General features: G+C 48.4%; 5 protein-coding genes across 6 annotated transcripts; 2 read left to right on the forward strand and 3 right to left on the reverse strand.

Moving 5' to 3' along the window:
• The first annotated feature begins 3,148 nt into the window (after positions 1-3,148).
• On the forward strand, positions 3,149-7,631 carry LOC112878281 (ankyrin repeat and SAM domain-containing protein 6-like). Of its 2 annotated transcripts, none has more exons than XM_025942729.1 (2): positions 3,149-3,959; positions 6,718-7,631. In XM_025942729.1, exon 1 carries the CDS (start codon positions 3,227-3,229, stop codon positions 3,953-3,955), a length of 729 nt encoding a protein of 242 aa, XP_025798514.1. In that variant the 5' UTR covers positions 3,149-3,226; the 3' UTR covers positions 3,956-3,959; positions 6,718-7,631. The 2 variants fall into 2 exon arrangements, with proteins under 2 accessions (XP_025798514.1, XP_025798513.1); XM_025942728.1 differs by having other exon boundaries at positions 6,738-7,631.
• A 3,165-nt stretch (positions 7,632-10,796) lies between these two features.
• LOC112875833 (4-hydroxyphenylacetaldehyde oxime monooxygenase-like) lies at positions 10,797-12,536 on the reverse strand. The gene is made up of 2 exons (XM_025939829.1): positions 11,514-12,536; positions 10,797-11,402 (listed from the first exon to the last, which is right to left on the reverse strand). The coding sequence occupies exons 1-2, from the start codon at positions 12,459-12,461 to the stop codon at positions 10,797-10,799; spliced, it is 1,554 nt and encodes a 517-aa protein (XP_025795614.1). The 5' UTR covers positions 12,462-12,536.
• Positions 12,537-18,160: 5,624 nt separating this feature from the next.
• Positions 18,161-20,004, reverse strand: LOC112875832 (4-hydroxyphenylacetaldehyde oxime monooxygenase-like). The gene is made up of 2 exons (XM_025939827.1): positions 19,008-20,004; positions 18,161-18,904 (listed from the first exon to the last, which is right to left on the reverse strand). Exons 1-2 carry the CDS (start codon positions 19,953-19,955, stop codon positions 18,257-18,259), a joined length of 1,596 nt encoding a protein of 531 aa, XP_025795612.1. The 5' UTR covers positions 19,956-20,004; the 3' UTR covers positions 18,161-18,256.
• A 1,914-nt stretch (positions 20,005-21,918) lies between these two features.
• On the forward strand, positions 21,919-24,409 carry LOC112872650 (oxidoreductase UcpA). Its single transcript, XM_025935718.1, has 4 exons — positions 21,919-22,066; positions 22,138-22,331; positions 22,826-23,055; positions 23,864-24,409. The coding sequence occupies exons 1-4, from the start codon at positions 21,972-21,974 to the stop codon at positions 24,140-24,142; spliced, it is 798 nt and encodes a 265-aa protein (XP_025791503.1). The 5' UTR covers positions 21,919-21,971; the 3' UTR covers positions 24,143-24,409.
• A 500-nt stretch (positions 24,410-24,909) lies between these two features.
• LOC112877365 (4-hydroxyphenylacetaldehyde oxime monooxygenase-like) lies at positions 24,910-26,665 on the reverse strand. The gene has a single exon (XM_025941659.1). It carries the CDS (start codon positions 26,663-26,665, stop codon positions 25,094-25,096), a length of 1,572 nt encoding a protein of 523 aa, XP_025797444.1. The 3' UTR covers positions 24,910-25,093.
• Between the last annotated feature and the right edge of the window lie 534 nt (positions 26,666-27,199).

The raw sequence follows: 27,199 nt of genomic DNA on the forward strand, positions 1-27,199 counted from the left end.
CCGGGGATGGATGGGCCGCTTTATACAGCGGGCGCGGCAACGGACGGCGAGGCGGGCTGGCCGGTTGGGCCCTGCGCCCCAGGGACGGCGCGGATCAAACACCGGGGGCGGGGGGACGGGGAGAATTGACGAAGCAAGCGGCGGAAGGCTACAAAACCTGCGGACGCTGGGGGTGGTGGACCCCTGGACTGGACCTTTTTCCCAAAGGGTGACGTCGACGCCAACAATATCAAATGGATGATGTGAAACAAAATGAAATTAAATTTTGCTAATACTAGTAATAGTATTTTTGTATTTGTTAGATTAGTGGTTGCATCAAACGTGTTTGGTTTGGAGATGCCATCGTATTTTTCTTTTGCCCTTGGTGAATATTCTGCTCCTTGGTTATATAAACGTGATAGTTTATAAATTTGTCTCGCGAATTAGCACCCAGCTGTGCAAAAGATTTTATAAACAGATTTTATTTAATACTTTTAAATAGCAACATTCTCTTTAATGTGATGGGTCTAAAGTTTAGAGGGTAGGAAACGAACAGACCCTTAGAACTCCACCATGCAAGAAAGAAAGCACCATCATCCTGCAACTGTCCTGTGCCTCGGAGAAGAGAAGAGAACAGAAGCACGCAGTTTATTGTATATACTTCCACTTGGGTACCAACTCCTCCATGGACTTTCCACTTGCAAGTTTCTCTCTTTTTATCACTTCAGTATGCATTTGTCCTCCAACTCCAAGAGTACCATGAACCGCACCGGTTCCCTTCTGCTTCCCCTGCTCTGTTCCTTTGTCCCAACAGTCATTAGCAATTCAGTCATGCAGATAGCTGGCCAATCAACCACTCAAAATATATTCAGTAACCAACCGAACTACTTATAAATTCGGCTTCTATGCCATGTCATCAGGCTTAAAATGTTTAACGTGCCAAATTTGGTTGTCAACACTACCATCTCTATTACTTACTAGCTTGGCGTGGTTTGGTGTTGACATGGTAGCAACGAGGGTCCACACGTTCCCTCCTGCCTAAAACATGCCACTGGAGATGTGTTAGTCTGTCAGAGCTGAGCTAGTCTGATAGAATGCAAACTCTGATTCTCTGGCCACATCTCATCAATAATCATACAAGAAAAAAAAAGCAATCCCCTACTCTGCCTGAATCGATATATATGCATGTCAAGGCTTGCAGTATAGCTCTACCATATCTCCAGTGAAGCTGTCCTGTCAGCATCCCTGCACTCAGGTTAGATAGATTTACCAGAATGGTTTTGCTCGAGGTGAGCAGCTGCGGTTGGAATTGTGCGTTGCGGTCAAGGTTCACTTGCTTACTGTTGGAGCTGAATGGCAAGGAACATGCCAATCGCCCACACAGCGCTATCATGCAAATGGTCACTGCCTAATTAAGTATTGTGCAAGTTGGTAGAGACCGGCTTATCTGTCGGCACAAAGCAGATCAGATAATAATCCAGGAAACATATAAGTAATCTCTGGTCTCCGCCACAACTTCTGCCCAATCCTGAAGGCTTAAAACTCTATTATTATGCATGCAAATGCAATGCGCCATCGCGCACGCACAATGCTGTCAGGACTGTCCTGTGGCTCGGAGAAGAACAGTAATTGTGATCTCTGGGTACACTTCCACCGCGGTAGTTTCGTGGTATAGTGAAACAGGTATCACCCTCCCCAGTGATGCAACACAGCATGAATCCCTACCAAGCATTCTACTCTACTAGCTTGCTGATGTTTGGTGTTGACATGGTATCAACAATGGTCCACATGCTCCCTCCTGCACACAATCGCATGCAGACAAACATGCATTAGTCTGTCAGAGGTGAGCTAGCCTGAAAGAATGCAGAGTCTGATTCAGGCCACATCCCATCAAGCACCAACATTTGCATGCCAAGACTTGCGGTCATGGTCCATTTGCTCACTGTTGTAGCTGTGAGCGGCATGGAACATGACAATCGCCCACAGCTATGCGGTCATGGTCATTTGCCTCCTTTTCAAGCGCTGTGAGATCGAGTCGGTAGAGACCGGCGACTAGATCTTGTTGTTTTGCCAACGCCTGCTTATGTAATCTATCATCTATGTGGTTCTGCACGCGGAAAGATGCACAAAGCATGCAGCAGAGGGCAAGGAACCATACGCATTCAGAAAGAGGACACCTAGACAAGGCAATGTGCCCGAAAGGTACGGGTTGATGCAAGGACCCTATCGCTCCACCTTTTGGGATCGGCAGGGGGCGCGCTCCAACCGCGCCACAAATTCGCATGAGTTCTAGCGCCCAAACAGCAAGGCAATGACCAGCCACTCGTCTTCGAGATTTTCCATCTTCCAATTCAGACACGTTCGGATTTCCATGTTCCACTCGTTCATTCAGAGTCGACAAGATCACGAGACAGTGACAGAAAATTCAGACGACGAGGACACGTCCTCGGAAGGATTCAGGTGACCTGTTGCTATTGAAAATGCCGAATAACAAAGATGCCAAATAACTAATGGAAATGGACTCAGGGTCTGTTCGTTTTACCCCTATAAAGCCCGAAACATCTAAACTTTAGAGCCCGGCACCGAACAGCCCTCTAATCCGGCCTCTAATAAGACCGCGATTCTTTAGAGAGAACGAGCACTCTAAAATTTTTAGAGCCCTCTAATGGGGAAACGAACACATACTTAGTCGGCATATTTGTACGCCTGTTTCTGCCTGTTTTCACCAGTTCTGCAACCGAACTGCACTCGCTCACTCATGGCCGGATGAAGTCAAGAGACAGCAGACCAGTCGCCGACTTCTGCTGCTCAGTTCTCCTTTGTAGCTTTGCTGCTCGTGCAGTCGTGCTGCAGCTTCGTTAGCGTTTTCGGGGGGAAAAAATGGGCCGAAAGTAAACGAGAGAAAAGGCCAAACCAAATCAACAAGGTCCATTGGGGCGGAGCCCATCAAACATCATCCCCGGTTCTGCGGCCCGTGGGTCGTGAAGCCTCCTCCACTTATCCGCCTGACTACTCGGCGTCAACCCAGTCAACCCCTGGCGACTTCCCGCATCCCCAGGCTGCGCATCGAGCGCCCAACTCCGCATCCCCACCACCCAGACCGCCACGTGTCGCGATCCGCCGCAGGCCCGCAGCGTGGCGAGTACGACTCTCTGGCGGTGTCGCAGAGCACACTCGTGTTGCAGTTCCCACTCCAGAAGCTCGAGCCGCATCCGCCGGGCCCGCGGATTACGCATCTCGCCGCCCCATGGCCGATCTCCGCCCGCCGGAGCCCACCACCAACGGCGCCGGCGCCAGCGTGGTCGCCGCGCTGCCGGCCGTGAACGCGGCGGCCGCCGTCGAGGCAGCCGCCGCCGCCGCCGGAGGGGCGCAGGCGCCCGCGGCGCCCTACTCCAAGCGCCGCCGCCGCCCCAGCGTCCGCCTCGGCGACATCGACGCCCCGCCCCCGCGGCGGAACCACAAGTCCTCCTCGTCCCACCCGCGCCCGCCGCGCCGGGCGCACCCGGACGACAGCGCGGCCGACCCGCACCACCGCCGGGGGGCCAAGCCGCCCGCCCAGCGCCGCCCCCGCACCGCGTGGATTCCCGCCGCGCCCGAGGGCGCCGAGGGCTACGGGGACGAGGAGGAGCGCTACTACGACGACGAGGATCAGTCCGACTCCGCGGCCGCCGCCGCCGCGAGGGCTAGGGTTTCCGGCAGCCGCGACGCCAGCGGCGACGAGTCCGACGGGGTGGCGGACTGGGGCCTCCCCAACGGCAGGCTCCCCTCCGCCATAGGATACAGCGGCGTAAAGGCGTGGCTGGATGGGCTGGGGCTTTCGCGGTACGCTCCGGTGTTTGAGATCCATGAGGTGGACGATGAGGTGCTCCCTATGCTAACGCTGGAGGATCTCAAGGACATGGGCATTGGGGCTGTTGGCTCCAGGAGGAAGATGTATGCCGCCATCCAGAAGCTCCGGAGCGACAACGTCTCCTGAGTTGGTGAGCTCTTAGCTTCTTCTGCTATCTCAGTTTTGATTTCATCTACATAGAGAGCCAGTAGCGATGAGGGAAATAACTAATGCTTCTTTTCGCCAATCTGGGTGTGTATATATGTTTGATGATCACCTCAACTTTTGTCGTATTATGACGCTGTCGAGAAGCTGTTCAAAAAGGAATGTTTTGGAAGAACATTGAGTTGAAATAACGGAATGAGGCGAACTAGTTGCATTTAACTTGGTGCCACTGTTTTGTCGTGTTCGTGCTCATAATAAATGCAGCAAATCTGCGCCTTTTATTACCTGTTTGCCATACATTAATCTTTCACCACTAAAAATTATCGGTAAAGGAAAGCTCCTGGGATGGTAATGAAAAGGGGGATAGGTGATTTTGCACAATCTAGAAAGCACATCAGAGCAAATTCTGGCTTAATGACCAGATGCCACATTCATTTGTCTGCCTATTTTCTTGCATTGCCACTAACATGTACCCAAAAACACACGAACGGTATGATCAACTAGTACTATAATAGGATTTCGAATGTAAAAAATGTATATATTGCAAAAAGGTTATGAATCGTTGAAGGAATGTTAGTGTTATTTTTTTTGAGACAAAAGCCGGGAGATTTTTTTCATTATTAGCAGCCAGAGTTTACATACGTTTGATTAAAACAGAGGTGGGCGTCTTAACTCACCTTCGAGGAATGTTAGTGGATAGCTGTACAGCCCATGTCTGCACCAGATGGGAAATGCAAATGCACCATTGGGAATGGGAACCCACACACACCAAAGCGGCAAGCCTGCGTAGCTCACTGGTTGTTGCAAAAGCATGTCGGCTGGGTGGCACCCAGAGCTTAGGTGGTGTCTTGACTTCTACCTTTTAGAATACTATCTGAGATGATGGATGATTTCCTCCTCTTGTCCTCTGGACTTCCTTCCTTCTATTCTGATTTATAATGTGCACGAGATCAGATATGATAGGCACATAAAGGAAACACAAATCAGCATGTCATCCATGCTCTCATTTGTGGCACATCAGCATACTTTTCTCCTTTGAATCTTTTCTTGATAATGGTAGGCATATATTCTCCAAATCGTGCAGGGATCGCCTTCTTTATTTTCAACCTCGCCTATCTTACCAAATATCATTTGCCAGAAGATTCATACTGAAATACGGTTGCCTCTTGCACCTCCCTTAAGGCCATGGTTTGATGAACAGAATCCGTTGTTCCAAAAGCACTATATAGGTCAACGCGCAATCCCTGTGAGGAATTATTCTTTGTCAAATGAGAGCAACCATTGCCGAACTTCTTCCAAGAAAAAAGTCTACACTAAGCGTCACAATAACATGTTTTTTATCACACTTTTGCATCGTGACCAACTTATGCTTTATGCTGGGTATCTTGAGCATGAATGATATTGGAGATCATCCATAAATGCTATTTTCCTTTAATGTGGTGATTTTTATGTGAAATTAATGCACCAATTGTCCATTGATTGCTACAATGAAGAGGGTTGTACACTATTTTATGGTTTGATAGGCCTTTTGGTGCACAACTTGGGCGATATACTCTCTTAGATCTACTTATTATGGAATCCAGTATGGTATTATCTGTCCCTTTAACTGGATTTCTCCATGGCCGCTTATCTGTTTAACTTGTGGAATTCTGATATATTCTGTTCTCTGATGTAATTTAATTAGTCTCCTGGTACAAGTTATACTAATTCACAATGTGAAAGCAAACAGCCTTTTAGAGATACTGATTTTTTTGGGAATTCATGATTTCAAGTTTTAGGATTACTTAGTTAATGTTATTTATATCCTAGTCTAGCAGTTTCCATTTCTACTTATGTTCTTGAAGTTCCATTGACTTTCCCCCCTCGAATACTAAGTTCCATCGACTAATTGGTTATGCATTCATATTCCTTCTGTATTAAATGTATGTTTCCCATTGTAGTAATATGCCTCCCTTTTGGAGCTCTTCTATGCCTCAACCTTCTCCTAATTTCAGCATTAATGTATATGAATGCTTTAAACCCATATTGTAAATCAAATTAATTTGAACGTAAGCTTTAAATGAATCTACCAACTAGTTATGTTAGTGTAAATGGCACACTCACTTAGGCATTCATTGGTGTGTAAAGTGCAGTACTGATATATACGGCTTGACTTTCTTTCTCCTAACATCAATGTTCTTGTGATAGTAGATAGACAAAAATTGGCTATGCGGCACTGCTCACTTAGGCGTTATTGGTGTGCAATGCAGTAGCCATATATAGGGCTCAACTTTCCTTCTCCGAACATCATTGTTCTTGTGATAGTCAATAGACAAAACTGGTTATGAGACACCACACTTGGTTTGCATTTGCCCACATATGATGTAAAACCATGTCACTGCTAGAGTGCTAGACATACTACAAAGCCGTGTGCACCGGCAAATGAACATGATTTTCTAGTTTGTTTGTTTGTGACATGATAGTGGGGTTGTTTGGACAATGGGCAAGAAGATGTGTTGTCCTGTTGCCATTTTGTATGGTAGATAGTAATTTATCATGTGCAAGCTAAGCGCTGTGTGGCAGTTCTCAACTCAAAGTGGATGAGTAATTGGGATAACTGGTCATATATCTGAAGTAAAGAATAGGAGCATGGCATGTAGGTACCAAAAATTAAATTGTGGAAAAAATATTTTCTATCTACATATAAATTTGGTCGCTGAAGTTTCTATATGTGTTACTGAAGGCCAATTCTTTCACTGTCTCAGATTCTTTTCTCTTTTGTTAGCTACTGGTTAAGGCGTTGCTGGGCCAGCTTCAAGATGGGTGCAAGGAACTGATATGCTGAGGCATTGATACATTGTAAGTTCAAAGAGTAGCGAGTGGATCTTTTAGTTGAAAAAATCATAGTTTTTGGTCCTTTTGAAGTTTCACCTCCAAATTGTGATGGTTGCCAAATATGATAGTCTGGTACATTTTGCCGTAATTAAAAGTATGCTAGGATTATTCACTGGGGAGGAGTGTTTTTCAGTTTGTGGCTGAAAAGGGGCTCAGGGTAGAAAGGAATAGCAAAACCCAAGGACACCTTATGGCTTGTATCTCAGCAGCATTTTGACAGGCATGAGTTGTTCTCAGGAAAGCTGAAGAAATAGAGGGTATCCCAACAAACTGTACTTAGGTTCAGTTGGGGTCGAGTTTTCGGGGCACATTGGCAGATAATGTGCCATGCCCTTGCTGCTGGGCTGATGACACCGCAATGGCAAACAAAGTGGATAATTTCACCACAAGCTTTATGTTTTGTTGTGTGCAAGACCTCACCTGTCTTGGTGTAGCCTGTCCATCGTTTAAGCCAAAGAAGAGTAGGTTGAAAGAGTAGTGAATGGATCTGTAAGTTGAAAAACCATAGTTTCTTATTTAAAGCCAAGGAAGAGTAGGCCTGACATGGGATAGCGTAAGCGGCACTCTGGTAGCCAGGATGATTTGCCCGGAGAACCGCCAGTAGCCGCTCCTGATTGCCATTGCACAAGGAGCATGCAGAGGTGGCTACAGGCAAATCATCCTTGGCTAGCAAAGATGACCCTCTTACTTCCATGCGAGGCCTCTCTTCTGCCGCTTGTGCTTGCTGTGCACTGATGCCTGCATTATAGCTGGGGGCTGTATTTATAAGGAGCCATCCATCAGGCACCGGCACCGGCTCGGGGTCGACGACTTTGACACAGCAGGAATAATATTGGCCTTTGACATGGAAAAAGCAGCAGATCATTGGGTGCTGGAGGGGAGATCTGGATTGGCTGCCTTTTCCTTTTTGGAGAGCATCCAGGGATTTGGAGCTCATATTCTCGTCCCCAGTTCGTCACATTGGTTGACTCGTGCATGAACAGTTGCCCCATCCCTGGGCTAGCATATCGAATCTATGTGCATGTGAAGAAGAACATAGCAGCACGGAAGGAGATAAGGATGGGATCATCAGGTAGGTATATGGAACCGATGGACTGGTTGATTCTTCCACGATAAGGCCGTGACCGTTGCTGCACAGTGGCTGGATAAAGAGCAGAGCGCTTTGGAGTCCGGAGAGCCAAGGCGACTGGAATTTCGACAAGTCCGCCCACCCCTGCAGAGTGGGGTTGGGCGTGACTCAACGGTCCTAGTCGTGTCTGTATCTCCTCCCATTGTCGAGGCACCACTACCTGCAGCACATGTACAGACTAACACCTGTGGTGAGTGGTGACTATGCATGCTCACCATGCTTAGAAATGTACAACTACTGCTGGAGTCATTCTGAACGAGCACATGTGTCTGTCGCTGCCTGCAAGAACCCGGTTCCTAATGTCCTGACCCTTAATTTACTTGCAGCTATCTTACCTGACACAAGAAGAAAAATGATGTTATCTGTCCCACAGCTGATTTGAGGTTAATAGTAAGCATAGAATTACCTGCTATATCCTGCTTGAAATATACGTGCTAATGAGTAACGATTGTTACAAGTGACTCTTGAGATGATGAGCAGCTACCACCAACCAGGAGCTCACTACAAAATCATTCTAAACAAAAAACTTAATAGCGAGCCAAAGAAACTGAAGCAAAGAAGAACCCAGTGAACTATGAATGCTGCCTCTTGTATTGTATGATCTGGTGGGCAGAAGATGCACCAACGGCATCTTGTTGTGGATGCCAGTCCCCCGCCCCTTCCGATCGAGAGCTCCCAATCCAAGCCCGCAGTAGAGGAGGTTGGCCAGCGGGGTCTCTGCCGATCGCCCCCGCGTTCGCTAGCAGCCTATTCTTGGAATCGTCGAGCGGCACCGGCCGAGGACGCCGGCCTCGAGCTTCGCCTCCGCTCTCGCTCTCTTCAACAACAGCTCGGGCGAGGCACAGAGCGAAGCGGCGTTCATGGGTCGGGGCGCCTGCCGTGGTTTTCGAAACACCGATCAGGACATCGGCGCCCATGCTGCATGCTTGTCGGCGCAACGGCACGTGCGCGCTCGCCGCACCATGGCGACTCAGAAGGGTCGTCTGATCGAGCCGGCGCTCCGGCGAGCCACTGCATGCGGCGGAGATGGAGTTCTTCCGTTCGGTGTTCGCGCGCCGGCGCTCAGCTCTTCCTGGTCCTTGGTCACGGTCGGTACGGGGCAAGCGGGGGATGCCGCGGATGGTGACCTCTTCCAAGAGGGAAGAAGGGGAGGCAACCAAGTCCAGCGAGCCTCGGCAGCGTCCACCGGGGCCGGACGGCACTTGAAATCGCCAATGGGGGTGGAATTTTGGGCGTTGGATCGAGCACGTGCGGTCTAGATCGGGCTGGCGGAGGACAAGGTCGTCGTTGTCAGGCGACTGCGGCCGCGCGGGAGCTGGATGCCGCCAGCGCCATGGCGAAGGCCGGAAGCCCAGGTCAGTCCGGCGCACCTCTCGAGCGTGGAAGGAAGAAGAAGGAAGCGTGGGGATCGTCGGCGAAGGGCGCGGGGAACATCGTCGCCGCTTCCATCGAGAACAGCCCTCGCGGCTCGCGCTCTCTGCTTCTCTGTCTCTGGCCTGGGAGTGGATACCGTCCGGGGCCGCCGGCTCGTGCCTCGTCCAGCTCGGGCTTCCTATTACTCACAAGTTCCATGGCGACGCAGGATCGAAGTGGACGGTGGGGCAGCGAGCGCCACCGCAGCGACGGCGTTGTAGTACTTTGCAGCTAGGTTCAGACTTGAGGCTGGTCAGGGAGACTTGACCCAGGCGCTGCCATGCCATGCATTTGAAGAGAGATCAAAGCATCAAGCCATACGAATTGCATATTCCTTGATCAATCAAAATGGACATTGCGACGTTCTTACCGTATAGTGGGCTGGCTGCTGTGGTCAAGCTCATCACCATGATTTGAAAGCTAAACAAGCCACAAACTCGGGAATTATTAGAATGGCGATAGTGATCAGGTGCTCATTGCTGAAATGGAAATCTGTTGGGCACAGAACAGATTTCTGGTTCGAACTTCACCTAAGACCTTACTGCAGTCATTTTGTTTGCACCTTGCTGCACAAGGTTGTGAAGAATTTCACATGCGGCAACTCGCTTTGGTGATTGCAAATCATGTCACAACTGATGAGTTTACTTATAGTCGCCCATTGTGTCAGATAGCACAGTACAATGTGAATTCTTTAGTTCCAAAACTTTAGCACTCACAATCATTGAACCTTTCTCGACATAGAAAAGGCAGGCATCTGACGAACAGCAAAATATTTCAATCCATATTAATCTTCGGACACGAAACAGTATTTCATTTAGGAGAGCCCTTCACCTCTCCATTGCATTCTCCAACGATCGATCGATTCCTAATCAGCAGCTGGTCAATGCTTTTCCAATGCTCAAGGTCAAGGGAAACATGCTGCACAATGATTTTGGCCAATTATTTTCATTTAATTTGGGGAACAAACTGAAATTAAACAGCATCAACTGGAACAGGAACTAGAGCTGGCCATCTCTGGTGGGTGGGCATCCTTGCTAGGTACGTGTACATCCAACGGGGCCAGATGATGTATATATAACCCAAGTGTACTAGTATATAATGATTATATATTAGTACTGGTATGAAAAATGAGTATATTTATATACTCTATATATGGTCGCGTACCCAACGTATATACCATTATAGATGTTCTAGTATGATCGCATACGTGCTCTTTGTTAGGTCAAATACGTCCTACCTCATGAGGTATATATTCGAATTTATTTATTTGTATATACATCTATTAAGTACTAGCAGGATATATAGCGTCTCCGATCGATAAGGATAAGCAGCAGTGTCTTGCTAATACATATACATCAGTAGGTAGGTTGATAATCATCAGTGCTGCTGCTGCTGCCGCCGCCACTTTCAGTATCTGGTGGGCACGAGCACGAGGGGAACCTTCTTATTGACCGTGAGCCCTCCCGCCTCCTCCATGCTCACGTCCTCTGCCGTCATCCCCTCCGGGAGCTCCCAGTCGAAGCAGTGGAGCAGGTTGGCCAGCGTGAACTCCACCGTAGCCGCTCCCATGGCCATCCCGGGGCACATCCTGCGTCCGGCGCCGAACGGCAGCAGCTCGAAGTGCGCCCCGTTGAAGTCGGCGTCGCTCCCCTCGAACCTCTCCGGGTCGAACACCTCGGGGTCGCTCCAGATCGCAGGGTCCCTGCCAATCGCCCACACGTTGACGAAGAGCCTGGTCTTGGCCGGCACATCGTACCCGCAGATCCTGACGTGCCGCAGGCTCTCCCGCGGAGCCAGAAGCGGCGCCGGCGGGTGCAGCCGTAGCGTCTCTTTGAGCACCATCTTGAAGTACCTGAGCTTGGGCAGGTCGTCCGGCTGCACCCTCTCCTTGTCGCCCACCGCCGCCCTGATCTCGTCCTGCACCTTCTTCAGCACCCGCGGGTTTCGGATCAGCTCCGCCATTGCCCAAACCATGGTGACCGAGCTGGTGTCAACGCCGCCGATGAACGTATCCTGAAAGATCAGTTATGCATATACATGACAGATCGATCAGAATTACAATTATTTTTTTGGCTTGCTCGATCGATCTCCGAGTGTAAATGAATTGAAGCTGATCGATCGTACCGACAGCATCCCCTTGATGTGGTCTCTAGTGAACCTGAAGGAGCCCTGCTTGTTCTCCTTGGTGAGGCCAATGAGGACGTCGACGAAGTCGGGGCTGTTCTCTGGAGTGCCGCGTGACGGACTAACAAGGTGCTCGTCGATGATCTTGTCGAAGAAAGCGTCGAACTCCCAGAACACCTTCTCGCGGCGGGCGACGAGGCCGGTGAGGCGGTCCACGAGCCGGCCGGCGACGTTGGGGAAGTAGTCCTCGGCGGAGAAGCTGCTCTTCACGCCCATGGCCTCGTCGAACAGGACGTGGAAGTGTTTCTTGTGCGCGAACTGCTCCGAGCCGTAGATGCTCCCCAGCGCCACCGTGCCGATGATGCCGTCCATGAGCCGGAAGATGTGATCTTGCAGGTACACTGGTATCCCTCCGGCGCTGCTCAAGCGCCCGATGAGTTTGTCCACCTCGGCCTCCCTGGCGTACCAGGTGGCGTGGACGCGGCGCATGCTGAGGAGCTCGACGACGAAGAGCCTGCGCATCTCGCGCCAGCACTCCCCGTAGGGCGCGGACGCCACGTCCTTGTGTCCGTACGACATCCGCCGCGCCCCCGGCGTGTCCGGCCGGCTGCAGCAGTCGGCGTCGTGCGCCTTCATCACCTCCCGCGCCGCCTCCGCCGACGACACCACCACCGTCGGAACGCTGCCCAGACGCAGCTGCATGACCGGCCCGTGCTGCCGCGCCAGCGCACGCAGGCTCCGGTGGGGCAGCGCGCCCATGATCTGGTGCAGGTTGCCCAGGACAGGCAGCCCCCGTGGACCGGGCGGCAGCTGGAGGCGGCGGCCTGTGGAAGAGAAGCCTCTCCTTTTTGTTGCAAGAGCATGGGCGAGGAGAATTACAGAGAAGGTGAGCTGCCATTGCCATTGTTGATGAGGCAACAAGCAGTCTACTAGAGACATGATGGCCATTGTTTCTCTTAGCTAGGTTAGTTAGGCACAACTAGAGTTAAGTTGAGAGAGATGTGGTGCATATTCACGGCTTCGTTAAGGGGTATAAATAGCTAGTGCGCTAATTGCAGCATTCTCTGGTGTTTTTTGCTAGTAAATGACCTCCGCCCTCCGCGGGTCCTTGTATTAAGAACTCGCAGCTGCAACTTGGAAGGTCGATCGATGGAGCTAGATGCATGAACTTACCCTGTCAAGGAGCCATGTAGTATGTGTCTAGCTAGACACGTACGCTACAGCAGACCATGCGCTGCTTGCTTGCTTGTGGTTGGTTATTAAAGTAGCATCATGCTGGGAGATCTAATACAAGCTGATCCCTGCCAGAACAAAACAAAGCAACCGCAAAGTCCTCGATCGTTTACATTGTCGAAGTCAATCAAAGAAATCCAAATCCATGTAATCTGATATTCTAGGTCCATTTGCATGTATATATTTGCATTGGAATGCTCTCATCAGCTCCTCTGGCATCACAGTTAACTCAAATGAATTAATTCCCAATTAACCTGTTCAAAGAATTCTCCTATACGTCTTACATGCATGATGATCAACACAATAAAGAGATCATTATTCTGAAACTAGATTTTAAAAAGGCTTTTGATAAAAATTGAGCATGAAATTATGTTGGATATAATGGAATATAAAGGTTTTGGTCCTAAATGGCTGCAGTAGATGAGGCTAATCTTTTCTTCTGGTACCTTTTCTGTGCTCTTGAATGATGTCCCAAGGATTAGTCTGCACTGCAGAAGAGGAGTCAGATAGGGTGGCCTTCTTTCACCTCTCCTCTTTCTTTTGGCAGCTGATCTTCTGCAAAATATACTGAATGATGCCAGATCATATGGGCAACTTCATCTTCCAAATTCTTTGCAGCATACCCTAGACTTTCCTATCCTTCAATACGCTGATGACACTCTGACTATAATAGAAGGATGCAGCACACAGTTAGCACTTTTGAAAATTCTACTTCAATCCTTATGTGAGTCCACAGGGCTAAAGGTTAATTTCTCTAAGTCCATGCTTGTCTCCATTGATATTGAGGATCACAGAGCAGCCTCCCTTGCCCAGTCTTTTGGTTGTTTGGTGGTTTCCCTATCCTTCACCTACTTGGGGTTGCCCAGTCATAGATTTCCTTTCTCTAGTAAACAGATGTGAAAGAAGGTTTGCTTGTACCTCAGCACTCTTCTTTCTCGAGCACAAATGACGCATTCTCTACCCTTCTAATATATTTTATGAGCATCAATCAGCTGTACAAAATTGTCATTAAGCAGATGAACAAATATAGAAAACACTGCCTTTGGAGGGGGCAGATATCAATGCAAAGAAACCACCCAAAGCTGCTTGGGAAATGGTGTGCTTACCGAAGGAGGGAGGATTACGAGTCCTGAATTTGAAAACACAGAACGTACGAGGCCTTGCTGCTGAAAAATCTGCATAAGTTCTATAGCAGACTGGATATCTCTTGGGTTAACTTAATTTGGAAAAGACAATAAAGTAATAGTTTTTTTGCCATCCATTTAGAAAAAAAGCCTGGTTCTGGTGGAGGGATAATCTCAAACTTTTGGACTCTTTCAAAGGGATGGCAATGGTTAACATTCTGGATGGTGCCAACTACCTGCTTTGGGAGGATCTCTGGCACAATAGAGTACCCAAGTAACATTATCCTGAACTTTTCTTGTTTGCCAAGAACAGCAATATCTCTCTCAAAGTTGCAAAGGAAGCGACTAGCCCGGAGTCTTTTCTCCATCTTCCTATCCCGGATATAGCCTTTCATCAACTCTTGAACTTGGCACAAAGTTTCTCTAACTTGCCTGATTCACAAGAACCAGACCTTTGGTCCTACATTTGGGGATCACCTTTTTACTCTTCCTCCAAAGTTTATGTTCATCTCACTGGTCATAGAATTGTCCATCCTGCTTACAAATGGTTGTGGAGGTCTACCTATCAAAATAAGCACAAGGTATTCTTTTGGCTCTTGCTTAAGAATAGGCTCAGCATTAGAGGCCTCCTAAAGAGAAAAATTATGGTCTTGCCTTCCTATAACTGTGTGTGCTGCACTCAGGATGGAGGAGAGTCTTGCTCATCTTTTTATTGATTGCTCCTTTGCACAAGATTGTTGGGCCTCTATTCATCTTCAAATGGGGAATCATGATCCTTTTGAATCACCGGAGCATTATTATTGTCACTTGGAAGCTGAGTATCTACGGATGGATCCATCTGCATTATGATTGTTTGATTTGGTATATTATATATAAATAATAGCACCTAAGTCAACCAGGCCAGCAGGTCGAGATTGTCAAATTAAGTTACTATAACGCAAGCTACTGTTCCTCCTTGATTCCGGTTTAAAAGTAACGGAAAGATGCTGCTGATCATGATGACGCAAGTGGTTGGCTGGATTATTATCATAAGGCGTGGGCCGTGCAGCCCAACCCAGTTAAATTAATTAGTTGCTGTCATTCCTAGCCCAGCCCACCACACCAGATGGAATCGGATTGGATTTGTACGCAAACAGATTCGAATATCTCGGATATCTATCTTTCTATTTTCTTTTAATTTCCATCTTCTAGGATGGAAGCGTTTTAATTTCCATCTTCTAGGATGGAAGCAAATCAGATACCTATGGAAACGAATTCGGATATGTTGTATATTCATTTTTCTATTTTCTTCCCTAGCAGTTGCATCCTAACGTCACGGGGGGCTGCGTCAGCTTCCTATCTTCGTCCCATGCATACAGTGGAGACATACAAACACACCAATGACATGCATGACCAAAAAGGAAAGGAAACCAGCAGCAGGGGAAGCTATCTAGTAACCTACGCGCGCGCGCGCACCTATGGAGTCTGTCTAAACCGGGTGTTTCTTGTCCATCTGACACTCGGGGTGTTTGGACAACTAAAAACACCTGAATAGTGGCCATGTACAAAATCAAGTGTTTCGTATTTGTCTGGCACACTAATTTGTAGACCGTCAAATTAGAATCTAATGGCCGTCAAATAAAATATATTGTACTTTATATACAAATTATACACAGCTGATGAGAAAACGGCCCGACTTGCTATCTGACCAGTATTACATGTAGAATGAGTATTAAGTTACAATAAATTAAAATTTCCAACCAGAAAGATCAGATATAGATTATTTTGGAAATTACAGCCTTGCATGACACCGTAACATATGAATATCAAGTTACTGTAATAAATTGTTACGGTACAAAAAAAAATACACGTGTTACAGTTCAGCTATGTGGAAATGACACAATTGAGTGCCGTAGTAAAACTAGTATTATGTTACTGTAAGAAGAAAAATAATGGAGTGTGCAAAGTAACAAGATGACAAGCAATTGATAACATATGTGAAGTACCAGGTTAAAAAAGAAGATAAAAACGAACAGGTTAAGCTCATGAGCAGCTTATTTACAGTTCATTCCGGAGGTATCTTCAAAAATACCTAAATAGCTTGAACTAGGATAGATAGATGAGTTTGGCAAAGGAAACTGCTCATTGCAACCAGCATGAAGCAGAAGAATATATCTTCATCACACATAGCCTCTTTGTTGATCAATTTATTGGCAAAATAGTGTCCTTAGGCATGGACAACTTTTCAAACTTGGGCAAAATTCTTATCTTCCCAGCATTACATTCAGATGGGAACGAGGCACCACTCATTGGTAGGCCGAGAATGAGATGTACAGATTCAACAGTGAGTGGCATTACATCTCCTTTCAAAATAATGTCGGCAGACTTGTAATTAACATTTCTAACTAGCCATTTCACAAACTTATTAGAAACAAAGCATTTCTGAAAATTTAACAATGATTCAAATCCAAACTTAACAATATCTTGCTTTTGAGAGTCTTCAAGAGCGTCAACCACAGATGAGAACATAGTGACAGAGAATCTAGTGAACGCATCCTTAAAATTTCCCACTTATGGTGTGCTTTGCCTATATATGCAAATAATGAAAACAGAAAAGGTCTAAATAAAAAATGATATATGTTTTCAAAATGAATAGGATGTCGTTGTACAATCTAACATTTGCATGTAAAACAATCGTTGCATGAATAGGAATGAGAACTGTCACCAGATGTTGATATGAAATACATAGTTCAGATTACTCAGTTTGGATATGACTATAAATCGTATAGATCAAGTAAGTACTCAGTTACATAATGATAACACATAAATTACAGTTAAAATTTAACTGTAATTTTAATCCAAGTTAGCTGTAAGTGAGCCTATATGATATTAGAAAGACCAATAACTAGACAGATAACTACATACTAAAACAAAACCACATAATTATCTGATAGAGATATTTCATATAAAAAAAATGCATATACGTAAGGCAGATCTACAAATGACACAAATATTTTTATTTGACTAGTGAAATCCCCATATATTTAGATGAACAAATTTTTCCAAATTACTTAGATTGTATTCTGTGGAGGACAAAGTAATAAAAAGTTTAGTCTGACTAGAGGAACCCTCAGAAATAAAAATAGGTAGATACCAAGCAGATGAACATATTTAATTGGGGCATAACTTGAACCCATAGAGATGTATATATAATTCATATTTTCATTAGTAAACTAAAAGTCCAAAACCGAATTAACATTCATGAGTAACTCAACTCTGCTATTACAATATCATGACATAGAACTTACGGTTGTCAATTTGGTACATGTTACAGGTAAGGTTAACATTAAATTCAATTCGTATTCTTGTGAAATGAATCAAGCGTGATGTTAACACTAGCACTATTCTAACTGCGACAAAATGAGCACAAAACTACTCGAGTGAACAAATAGCTCAATTGTAAATATTATTCTGTGTTGAACTAACTAACTAACTAACTATTGAGACATGTGCACGGAGCAGAAAAAATTAGCATGCAAATTAATGGAATAGCCAAAATGGAACAAAATTCAGTGAACTCCATGTCAGGCATAGTTTAGCAGCTCCATTGCATAGATCACTATGGTGAAAAAAAATCAGCAAATGACATAAAAAATTAATTGCGTAGAAATACTTACATTCATCTTTAGTGTATCTTCCACCTTCAACTTTAGTTTCTTCACTTTTTCAACCTAGTTATGGGTGATTGCAAAGGAAACGCAGCAGCAAACATATACACAATAGAAAAAAGAGAGGACCGAGGAAAAATGAAAAAGATGGTCCTTAATTAAACAAATGTAAAAAGAGGTGCATAAAAACACATATATACCTCCTAGCTAGCATCCATTCGGTCAATGTTTTCCTTACGTCATTATCAGCATCAGAATCTAGATCCTAAGAACTGTATGTAAGCAGCTTAGTACAACTCCATTTCGCTTTACTGTTTGCTTCAGAAAAAGGAAAAAAGCACTTACATATGACTCTGAACGCTCCTCTCCAATGATATTAGGATTGTCTTCATCGATGTCTTCTAGTCCTTCAAACTCAGCACCACCAGATTGTTCACTACCCGCCGAAGCACGTGGCCACTTGGTTCTCATTCCAGCCATCTAGTGTGACCACTAGGGGGATATATTCCATGAAAACCTAGCTAGCTTTAGTGGCTACTAGTTTGTAGCACAATACTGTAATCATATTAGCTTAGACGGTCGGAGCCTCTTTCATACTAGGGAGGACAAGAGAGCCAATAATAAATTAATTAAGGCGCCGTCAGGTTGAATTAGATAAAACCACATTAAAGGTATGTTTACTTACTCCTAAATAATTACCTACAACCTTAGATTATTACAACATTATATTGATCATGCATCAGCTAGCACTGCTGGCACTCTTGTGTGTATCTTGTCTTGTGGGCACGAGCACGAGCGGCGTCTTCTTGCGGACCGTGAGCCCTCCGGCCTCCTCCATGCTCACGTCCTCCGGTGCCATCCCCTCCGGGAGCGCCCAGTCGAAGCAGTAGAGCAGGTTGGCCAGCGTGAACTCCGTGGTGGCCACTCCCAGGGCCATCCCGGGGCACATCCTGCGCCCGGCGCCGAAGGGCACCAGCTCGAAGTGCGTGCCGTTGAAGCCCACGTCGTCCTGCTTGTTCCTCTCGAACCTGCCCGGGTCGAACTCCTCGGGGTCCTCCCAGCTCGCGGGGTCCCTGCCGATGGCCCACGCGTTCACCAGGATCCTCGTCCTGGCCGGCACGTCGTAGCCGCAGATGCCCACGTGCCGCAGGGTCTCCCTCGGCAGCAGCAGCGGAACGGCCGGGTGCAGACGCAGCGTCTCCTTCACCACCATCTTCAGGTACCGGAGCTTGGGCATGTCGTCGGCCTGCACCCTCTCCTTGTCGTCGCCCACCGCCGCCCTGATCTCCTCCTGCACCTTCCTCAGCATCGCCGGCCTCCGGATCAGCTCCGCCATCGCCCACACCATGGTCACAGAGCTCGTGTCCACGCTGGCAGTGAACACGTTCTGAAAAAAAACATTTAATTTGCGCATATGATGATTATATGAATGAATGAAGCACGTGTAATATCTAAGTAGCTAGTGTGAACGAGCACGACGACAAACGTACCGAGAGCAGTCCTTTGATGTTGTCTCGAGTGAAGCCGACGCCCTGCTGTCGGTGGCGCCGCTCCCTCATGAGGGCGACGAAGGCGTCGATGAGGTCTGGGCCCTTCTCCGGCGCGGCGCGGGACGGGTCCAGGTGCTGGTCGATGATGACGTCGAAGAAGGCGTCCAGGTCCCGGAACACCCGCTCGCGGCGGGCGGCGGCGCCGGTGAGGCGGTCCACGAGGCGCCCGATGGCGTTGGGGTAGTAGTCCTCGGCGGAGAAGCCGGCCTTGGCGCTCATGGCCTCGTCGAGCACGTCGTGGAAGTGCTTCCTGTGCGCGAACTGCTCCGTGCCGTAGATGTTCCCGAACGCCACCGTGCCGATGACGCCGTCCATGAGCGCGAAGATGTGGTCCTCCAGGAACACCGGCGTGCCCGCGGCCCGGCTCAGCCGGCCGATCAGCTTCTCCACCTCGGCCTCCCTGGCGTACCTGCTGGCCTCCACGCGGCGCGCGCTCAGGAACTCCACGACGAAGAGCTTGCGCATCTCGCGCCAGTACTCGCTGTAGGGCGCGAACGCCACGTCCTTGTGGCCGTACGACAGCCGCCGCGCCCCCGGCGTGTCCGGCCGGCTGCAGCAGTCGACGTCGCGCGCCTTCATCACCTCCCGCGCCGCCTCCGCCGACGACACCACCAGCGTCGGCACGCTGCCCAGCCGAAGCAGCATCGCGGGACCGTGCCGGCGCGCCAGGACGCGGAGGCTCTGGTGCGGCAGCGCGCCCAGCTGGTGCAGGTTGCCCAGGATGGGCAGCCGCGGCGGGCCCGGCGGCAGGTGGAGGCGCCGGGCTTTCCTGCCCGATCTCGTTGCGAGGAGTAGAAAGAGCATAGGAACGACGAGAACCAGGAGGGTGGTCAGCTGCCATTGCTGAGGCAAGCTGCAGTCCAGGACCGGCGCTGCCGGCACCGCCATTGTTTTTGTTTGTTTTCTCTGCTTCTCGACTATTCAGAGTCTTTGTGAATTAGTACTAAGTGAGAGTTGTGGTGCGAGTCTTGCACATGGCAATGGGGCTTATATATAATTAATAAGCAGGGCTCCTGTCCTGTGGTACGTGGTGATGAATAAACTTTTTGTCACTTGTGCTTTCTGCCTTCGTCACTGAAACTGAAATCCTGTGACAGTAACTTTGGGTCATCAGTTGTATATGTATCTGACGATGGATGGAAAAGAAAAGTAGGCTCTGGTAACTGCAGGCGTTACCTTTGGTAATATAATGGTGTACCTAAATGTGAGTACGTTTCTTTGTCGTCCCGCTTGTGTTAAAATTCAGACGTTGAGCTAGTACTTAACAGTTACTTAAGTTGGTGATTTTGGAAGGACGCATCAACTAATAACTGACCCTTCCAAAGAGTAAGGCCCCGTTTAGATTCCAAGTTTTTATAATTTTTGGTACTGTAGCACTTTCGTTTGTATTTGACAAATTTTATCTAATTATGGACTAACTAGGTTTAAAAGATTCGTCTCGTGATGTACAATTAAACTGTGCAATTAGTTAATTTTTTTACATATATTTACTGCTCCATGCATGTGTCCCAAAATTGATGTGATGGAGAGAGAGTGTAAAAAGTTGGAATTTTGAAGGTATTTAAACAAGGCCTTAAGTTGTTACAGCAAACTGTCGCAGCTAGCTAGTACACGGTGGACAGACAAGGACTTGTTGTTACCAGCTGCAAGAACGTCGCACTCATTCACCTAGATAGTGCCATCATATCATATATATCAGAAGACAATACAGCTGCCGGCGCTTGATGCGTATGCTATGCCGTCCCTTCATTTCACAATCAGCAGGTTAATAAACTGACACAATAAATAATGCAAGGAGGATGCTGTTTCCAGGAAACCGATTGGTCCGTGGTTGTGTTTGGATGATTGATTTCAGGCAGCAGCGTTGCACACCAGATGCTGACCACTTGGTGGTGGCGTCAGATAGGTGATGTAAGCAGCCACTACGCATTGCCTGACGCACTGCTGGCTATCGCCGACCCGTTCTTTTGGGGGGAAAGAAAGAAAGAAAGAAAGAAAGAGTTTACCCTACACAGCACATAGCAAGGTCTGCTCACATCATCCTGCTAAGCTAGCAGGGATTCTTCTTCTGTACGTGCAACCAGGAGCGCACCACTGAAGATTATGCTTGCTGCAGAACATTCAAGAGCTACCACAAAGAAAACTGAAAGTAGCTAGGAGCCAAAAGTCTGCCTAGGTATATATTTTAAAAAGCTATAGCTTCTTCCCTCTTCCTACTTGATAGATCGATCTGAGAGCCCGTTTGACCTGGCTCCGCCCGGCTCCACCTCTTGTACTGTAGCACGTAATGTTCTGTGAGGAGAGGGAAAGAGGAGAGAGAGAAGCAGCTTCCGCGTGCTCTGATCTTGGAGCAGTTTTGATACCAGAGGTTGCTGGTTTTGGACTTCACCTTCAACAGCTAGCTGCTTGTCACCTAGCCAGACTTGTTCAGGTCAGGCGTACCAAGGAGAATATGTAAGCTGTTTCTGCATAACGAGCGAAGGCAATCTGGTGCAACAAATCGATCAATTGTCAACAAACTTCTTTCAAGTTGACATTTTGTTAGTGCCTTTACTACTTTCCGGACGGCGCAAGCAACTGCAGGCAAACTCATAATTTCAACCCCGAAACGCAACTACTAGCTAGTTGCTTAGTTAGCAAGAAAGTGCTCCTTGGAAGCATGAATTTTTCAAAAATAATAAGTGTTCTTTGTTCGGGACCATGCCTAGTGTACCATATGTTTCTTCAAAAATAATGGAAGAAAATAGCGTGACTGGCCTACAGAAATCTGGCCCAGCCCAAGTTACTCGGTGTGTCCGCATGCCTTTGCGGCCCAACTCCTAGCAGTTTTTTATTTTTATTTTTTTGATAGGGAACTCCTAGCAGAAATCCTGCCGCTGCGAGAGAGAGAAGGGGGAAGATCCGATGGGGGACGCCTACGCGAAGCGGGTGCTGCTCACCGCCGCCGGCGACGCCATCTCCAGGGGGATCGCCTCTAACCTCGCCAAGCACGGCTGCAGGTAGGCGCTACCACGCCCCGCCTCGTCTTCGCCGCTTCTTACCCTCCCGAAGGTTCTGATTCGGCTTCAAGGTTGGTTTTGGTGGGCGACGATGGCGCGTTGGCCGCGACGGCCGAGGAGGTGCGGCACTGCGTGGACGGAGGCGTCGCGGTGGTGGGGCTGGACTTCGAGGACTGCGACGAGGCGGCCGTCGACGCGGCGGTGGATCGGGCGTGGCGCTGCTTCGGCGGACTGGACGCCTTCGTCAACTGCTACACCTACGAGGGTATGAAAAGACATACACGCCCGATGCCGCAGTAACAATTGGTTGCCTGGACTTGTTTACCTGCGAGCTAATTTCTCATGCCACAATAAAAATCTGTAACAAGGGTGCCTGTGGGGCGTGCTTAATTGCTAGTGCCTCCCCCTTTACCAAAAGGAAACCATTGGTAATGCCTTTTAGCTCGTATCAGCAGGAAACTGTGGAAATGAGGAAATACAGAGTGGGGTGTACTGAACTTGCATCTTATATCTTTCAGACATTTTCTGAACTGTGCTGCCATGATCATTAATTTGGTCTGTATCTTTCAGACATATTTTAGATAACATGTGTTGAATTTCATACTGATATGGTGCTGTTGTTTTAGTGGTTCGGGAGATACTGCATCCTTGAACAAGGCAGAGGATGTAGTAAACACCGAAAATATCAGAAATGGCAGTATTATCCACATTTACATTCTGCTTCACTTGACTTTAGATGTTCCTTTACTGTGTGATCAGGCGAGGTGCAAGATTGTCTCAGCATAAGTGAAGATGAGTACAATAAGACCATGAAAGTAAATGTGATAACGCCTTGGTTTCTAATGAAGGCGATTGCAAAGCGGTTCGAGGATACAAAATATGGTGGCTCTGTTGTGTTCTTGACTCAGATTATTGGTGCTGAGAGAGGATTATATCCAGGCGCTGCAGCTTATGGCACAAGCTTAGGGGCCATTCACCAATTGGTCCGAGTAAGCATCCTAGTCTACTACTTCGATTTGTGCCATTTATCTATGGCTTTGTTGATAGCTCCTGTCCAAATAAAACCCCAAAACTGGTCATGTTCCAATGCTAAATCGCTTATTAGAACTACAAAGTTTGGATTCATATGATTCTCATCCATGTATGAGTTTCTGAACTTTAAATTACACATTTAAGACAGGAGGAAATGGGAATGCCATATGCTAAATCACAGTTACTGATTTTTCAGTATTCCTAGATCACACACATGAATATGCACACAACATCTTCAGTGGCAATTGTTTCGCAGACACGCAGGATATCTACTTATTTTTATATTGAGTTGGGGAGGAACCTGCCAATCTAAGTACATGATAGTATGATACAATGAACCAATTGCTGGAGCACACTAACATGGTAATTTCTTGGGTTGGCAAAAGAAATTTGTATGCCACCACCACCTGAGGTTTTTAACCTGAATATTCAGACAATATATCAGCCTAAGAATACCATAACCCTATCAATTCAGGGAAGACATGCTGCATTCCACTAACCCATATACCTGTTTGACCTCTGCAACAATCTGCATCCTTTGGGCTTCTGAATTTCTGAAAACATAAGTGTTACGCTCAGTTCATATATGCCAAAGGTGAAAAGGATGTTTGAATTGTTGCCCCTAATGGATCAGATCAAGAAATTCTTTTCATAGTCAGCCATCCTCTGTAGTTTTCAGTGGTGATAGACTGATAGTCTATTGATTTCGTCTCTCAACTGTTACCACTGACTCTTTGTCATTCTAAATCTTCCCTTTTTGTTCAGCTTTCTGCACTGGAGCTTGGCAAGCACAAGATAAGAGTGAATGCAGCCTGTCGCGGTCTGCACGTGCAGGACCAGTTCCCCATCTCTGTGGGGAAGGAGAAGGTTGAGAAGGCAACCGCAGAGGTGATGCCGCTGGGGAGATGGCTGGATCCGGAGAAGGACCTGGCATCCACGGTGCTGTACCTGGTCGGGGATGAATCCCGCTACATGACAGGCACAACCATATACGTCGATGGAGCACAGTCCATCATGCGGCCGCGCATGCGCTCCTACATGTAGTAGCTTGGCGAGGGCATGGTGGTAGATTGGGAACGTGCAGAACGGCAATGTTTGTTCAACATGTGGAGCCAACTGCTCGTCTGGATATCTACATACCATTTGTATGATTATGATCTGTATAGGATGAATTGATTGTGTAACCAGTAATGAAGTACTGAGTATATATCAGACGATGCAGCCGCTTTGCTGCGCTCGCATGTTTTGACTTCTACTGCTGGTACCTGGTGGGCACGAGCACGAGGGGCAATAAAATAAGATATTATAATATAATGCCTTGACTGTACTATTTTGAAGATTGTATTTTAACACTTTGATTGTACTATTTCAACTTTCCTAAACTAAATATTGACATAATTTCTATAAGATGTTAATTTTTTTTTTGAAGCAATGTTGAGTCTAGTTTTCTAAATTGTTGAATAGAACAAAACCACAAAAATCGTGGAAAAGAAGAAGAAAAAACCACAAGCTCATTTAGAAATCAATGTTTCTTGTTAATTTGTTAGGCCTACTGGTCCTGGATTGAGTCTGCGCTCTGTGGCTGGATCCGGAGAAGGACCTGGCAATGGCATGCCGCCAAACAGTCGCTATGTTGGAAGTCAGTAGCGGTGCAGGACGTACTCTTCCGCGCTTGCGTTGCGTTAGTCTGAATGCCGCCAAACAATGCTAGTCGCGAAGAAGTCGGCACAAAAATACACACCATGATGCACAACTCGCAATTTCATCATCCAAAGCGAGGTTCTAAAATAGCGGGCTCTACATTTAGCGGAAGCAATCCAAAATCCCGCTATAGCGCGCTATAGCCCGTTATAGCGCGCTAAATGCCGCTAAATCTCGCGCTATAGGATCGCTATAGCCCGCTATTTAGAACACTGATCCAAAGTCTTATGCCGCACAATGCAGATAAATAGCTAGGATGCCATCGTCTTCTTCAGCTCTGACTGGGACTGTCTACTATTGCTGACGAAACCTGGTGGGCACGAGCACGAGCGGCGCCTTCCGGTGGAACGTGAGCCTGCCGGTCTCCTCCATGCTCACGTCCTCCGGCGCAATCCCCTCCGGCACCGCCCAGTCGAAGCAGTAGAGCAGGTTGGCCAGCGTGAAGGTCACGTTGGTCTCGCCCATGGCCAGCCCCGGGCAGATCCGCCGCCCGGCGCCGAACGGCACCAGCTCGAAGTGCGCGCCGTTGTAGTCCACCTCGCTCGCCTCGAATCTGTCCGGGTCGAACACCTCCGCGTCCGCCCAGCTCGCCGGGTCCCTGCCGATGGCCCACGCGTTCACGAACACGCGCGTCCTCGCCGGCACGTCGTACCCGCAGATCCTGACGTCCCGCGTTGTCTCCCGGGGCAGCAGCAGCGTCGCCGGCGGGTGCAGGCGCAGGGTCTCCTTCACCACCATCCTCAGGTACGGGAGCCCGGGCACGTCGTCGGGCTCCACGCGCGCCTTGTCGCTGCCCACCGCGGCCCTCACCTCGTCCTGCGCCTTCCTCAGCACCCGCGGATTCCGGATCAGCTCCGACATCGCCCACAGAATGGTCACCGAGCTCGTGTCGATGCCGCCAAGGAACGTGTCCAAGATGATGGCCTTGACGTGGTCCCTGGTGAAGCGGAGCGTGCCCCGGTGCCCCTTCCACAGGCCGATGAGGACGTCGACGAGGTCGCCGCCGTTGTCGGGGACGGCGCGCGCGGGGTCCATGTGCTGGTCGATGACCGTCTCGAAGAAGGCGTCGAGCTCCCCGAAGATGCGCTCGCGGCGGGCGACGAGGCCCATGAGGCGGTCGACGAGTCGGCCGGCGGCGTTGGGGAAGAAGTCTTCGGCGGAGAAGCTGGCCATCATGTCCATGGCCTCGTCCAGCACGTGCTGGAAGCGCTCCCTGCGCGCGAACCGCTCCGTGCCGTAGATGTTCCCGAACGCCACCGTGCCGACGATGCCGTCGGCGAGGCCGAAGATGTGCTCGTTCAGCTCCACAGGTGCCGGGGCCGCGCGGCTGAGGTTGGCGACGAGCCTGTCCACCTGCTGCTCCCGCGCGTACCACGCGGCCTTGACGCGGCGCATGCTGAGGAGCTCGACGACGAGGAGCTTGCGCATCTCGCGCCAGTACTCGTCGTAGGGCGCGAAGGCCACGTCCTTGAGGTCGTAGGAGAGACGCCTGGGCCCCGGCGAGGCGGGGCGGCTGCAGCAGTCGACGTCGTGCTCCTTCATCACCTCCCGCGCCGCCTCCGCGCTGGACACCACCAGCGTCGGCACCGTGCCCAGCCGCAGCAGCATCACGGGGCCGTGCCGCCGCGCCAGGTCCCGGAGGTTCTGGTGCGGTAGCGGGCCCAGCAGGTGCAGGTTGCCCAGGACCGGCACCTGCCAGGGGCCCGGCGGCAGCCTGGCCGACGCCGAGCCGCTGCCACGGCGCCAGCTGCTTCTGCTCGCGAGGAGGAGGTAGTAGGAGGACACCAGAAGGACAGGGAGAAGGGCCAGGAGGCCGAGCTGCCATTGCTGCGGCAGGCCGGCGAGAGGCTGGGAGGGCGTGGCCATTGTTAGTGGACTTTGGAGTGCGAGCTCTCGCTGCTTCTCTTTGGGTTATATATAAGTGGTTGGTATAATCTAAGGTTGAAGCCTTACTTGGGGTTGGTGACGCCATTAGACACAGTACTGGAGGCCGATGGGATGATTCATCTCTATGTGGACCGCTAAGAGCTGCCTTATATTATTGCATTGCATGAGTGTGGTGGCTGGGACTTGCATTTTGGTTGACAATGTGCAAATATATACTCCCTCCATTCCAATTTAATCGTTTTGACAAATCTAGATACATAATTTTTGATATGTACGTAGATATATATAATTTTTGCTATGTATGTAGATATAATATTTATCTAGATACATAGCAAAAGGTATGTATCTAGAATTGTCAAAACAACCGACAATTTCGAATGAAAGGAGTATATACTAGCAATATGCCCGTATGTTGCTATGGAAAGCTATACAAATATATTGATTAACATATAAAATATATCATATGTATTTTATAATAATATAGTACCTATCGGTCGAGAACTTCATTTTTTT

Source organism: Panicum hallii, chromosome 9 (genome assembly GCF_002211085.1).
Source record: "Panicum hallii strain FIL2 chromosome 9, PHallii_v3.1, whole genome shotgun sequence".
Taxonomy (NCBI): Eukaryota; Viridiplantae; Streptophyta; class Magnoliopsida; order Poales; family Poaceae; genus Panicum; species Panicum hallii.

Coding starts and splice junctions, on each gene's coding strand:
- LOC112878281 (XM_025942729.1), top strand. CDS start 3,227: ATGGCCGATCTCCGCCCGCCGGAGCCCACCACCAACGGCGCCGGCGCC.
- LOC112875833 (XM_025939829.1), bottom strand. CDS start 12,461: ATGGCCATCATGTCTCTAGTAGACTGCTTGTTGCCTCATCAACAATGG. Junction 11,403..11,513: donor ACATCAAGGGGATGCTGTCG/GTACGATCGATC, acceptor CTGATCTTTCAG/GATACGTTCATCGGCGGCGT.
- LOC112875832 (XM_025939827.1), bottom strand. CDS start 19,955: ATGGCGGTGCCGGCAGCGCCGGTCCTGGACTGCAGCTTGCCTCAGCAA. Junction 18,905..19,007: donor ACATCAAAGGACTGCTCTCG/GTACGTTTGTCG, acceptor GTTTTTTTTCAG/AACGTGTTCACTGCCAGCGT.
- LOC112872650 (XM_025935718.1), top strand. CDS start 21,972: ATGGGGGACGCCTACGCGAAGCGGGTGCTGCTCACCGCCGCCGGCGAC. Junction 22,332..22,825: donor CAACTGCTACACCTACGAGG/GTATGAAAAGAC, acceptor CTGTGTGATCAG/GCGAGGTGCAAGATTGTCTC. Junction 23,056..23,863: donor CCATTCACCAATTGGTCCGA/GTAAGCATCCTA, acceptor CTTTTTGTTCAG/CTTTCTGCACTGGAGCTTGG.
- LOC112877365 (XM_025941659.1), bottom strand. CDS start 26,665: ATGGCCACGCCCTCCCAGCCTCTCGCCGGCCTGCCGCAGCAATGGCAG.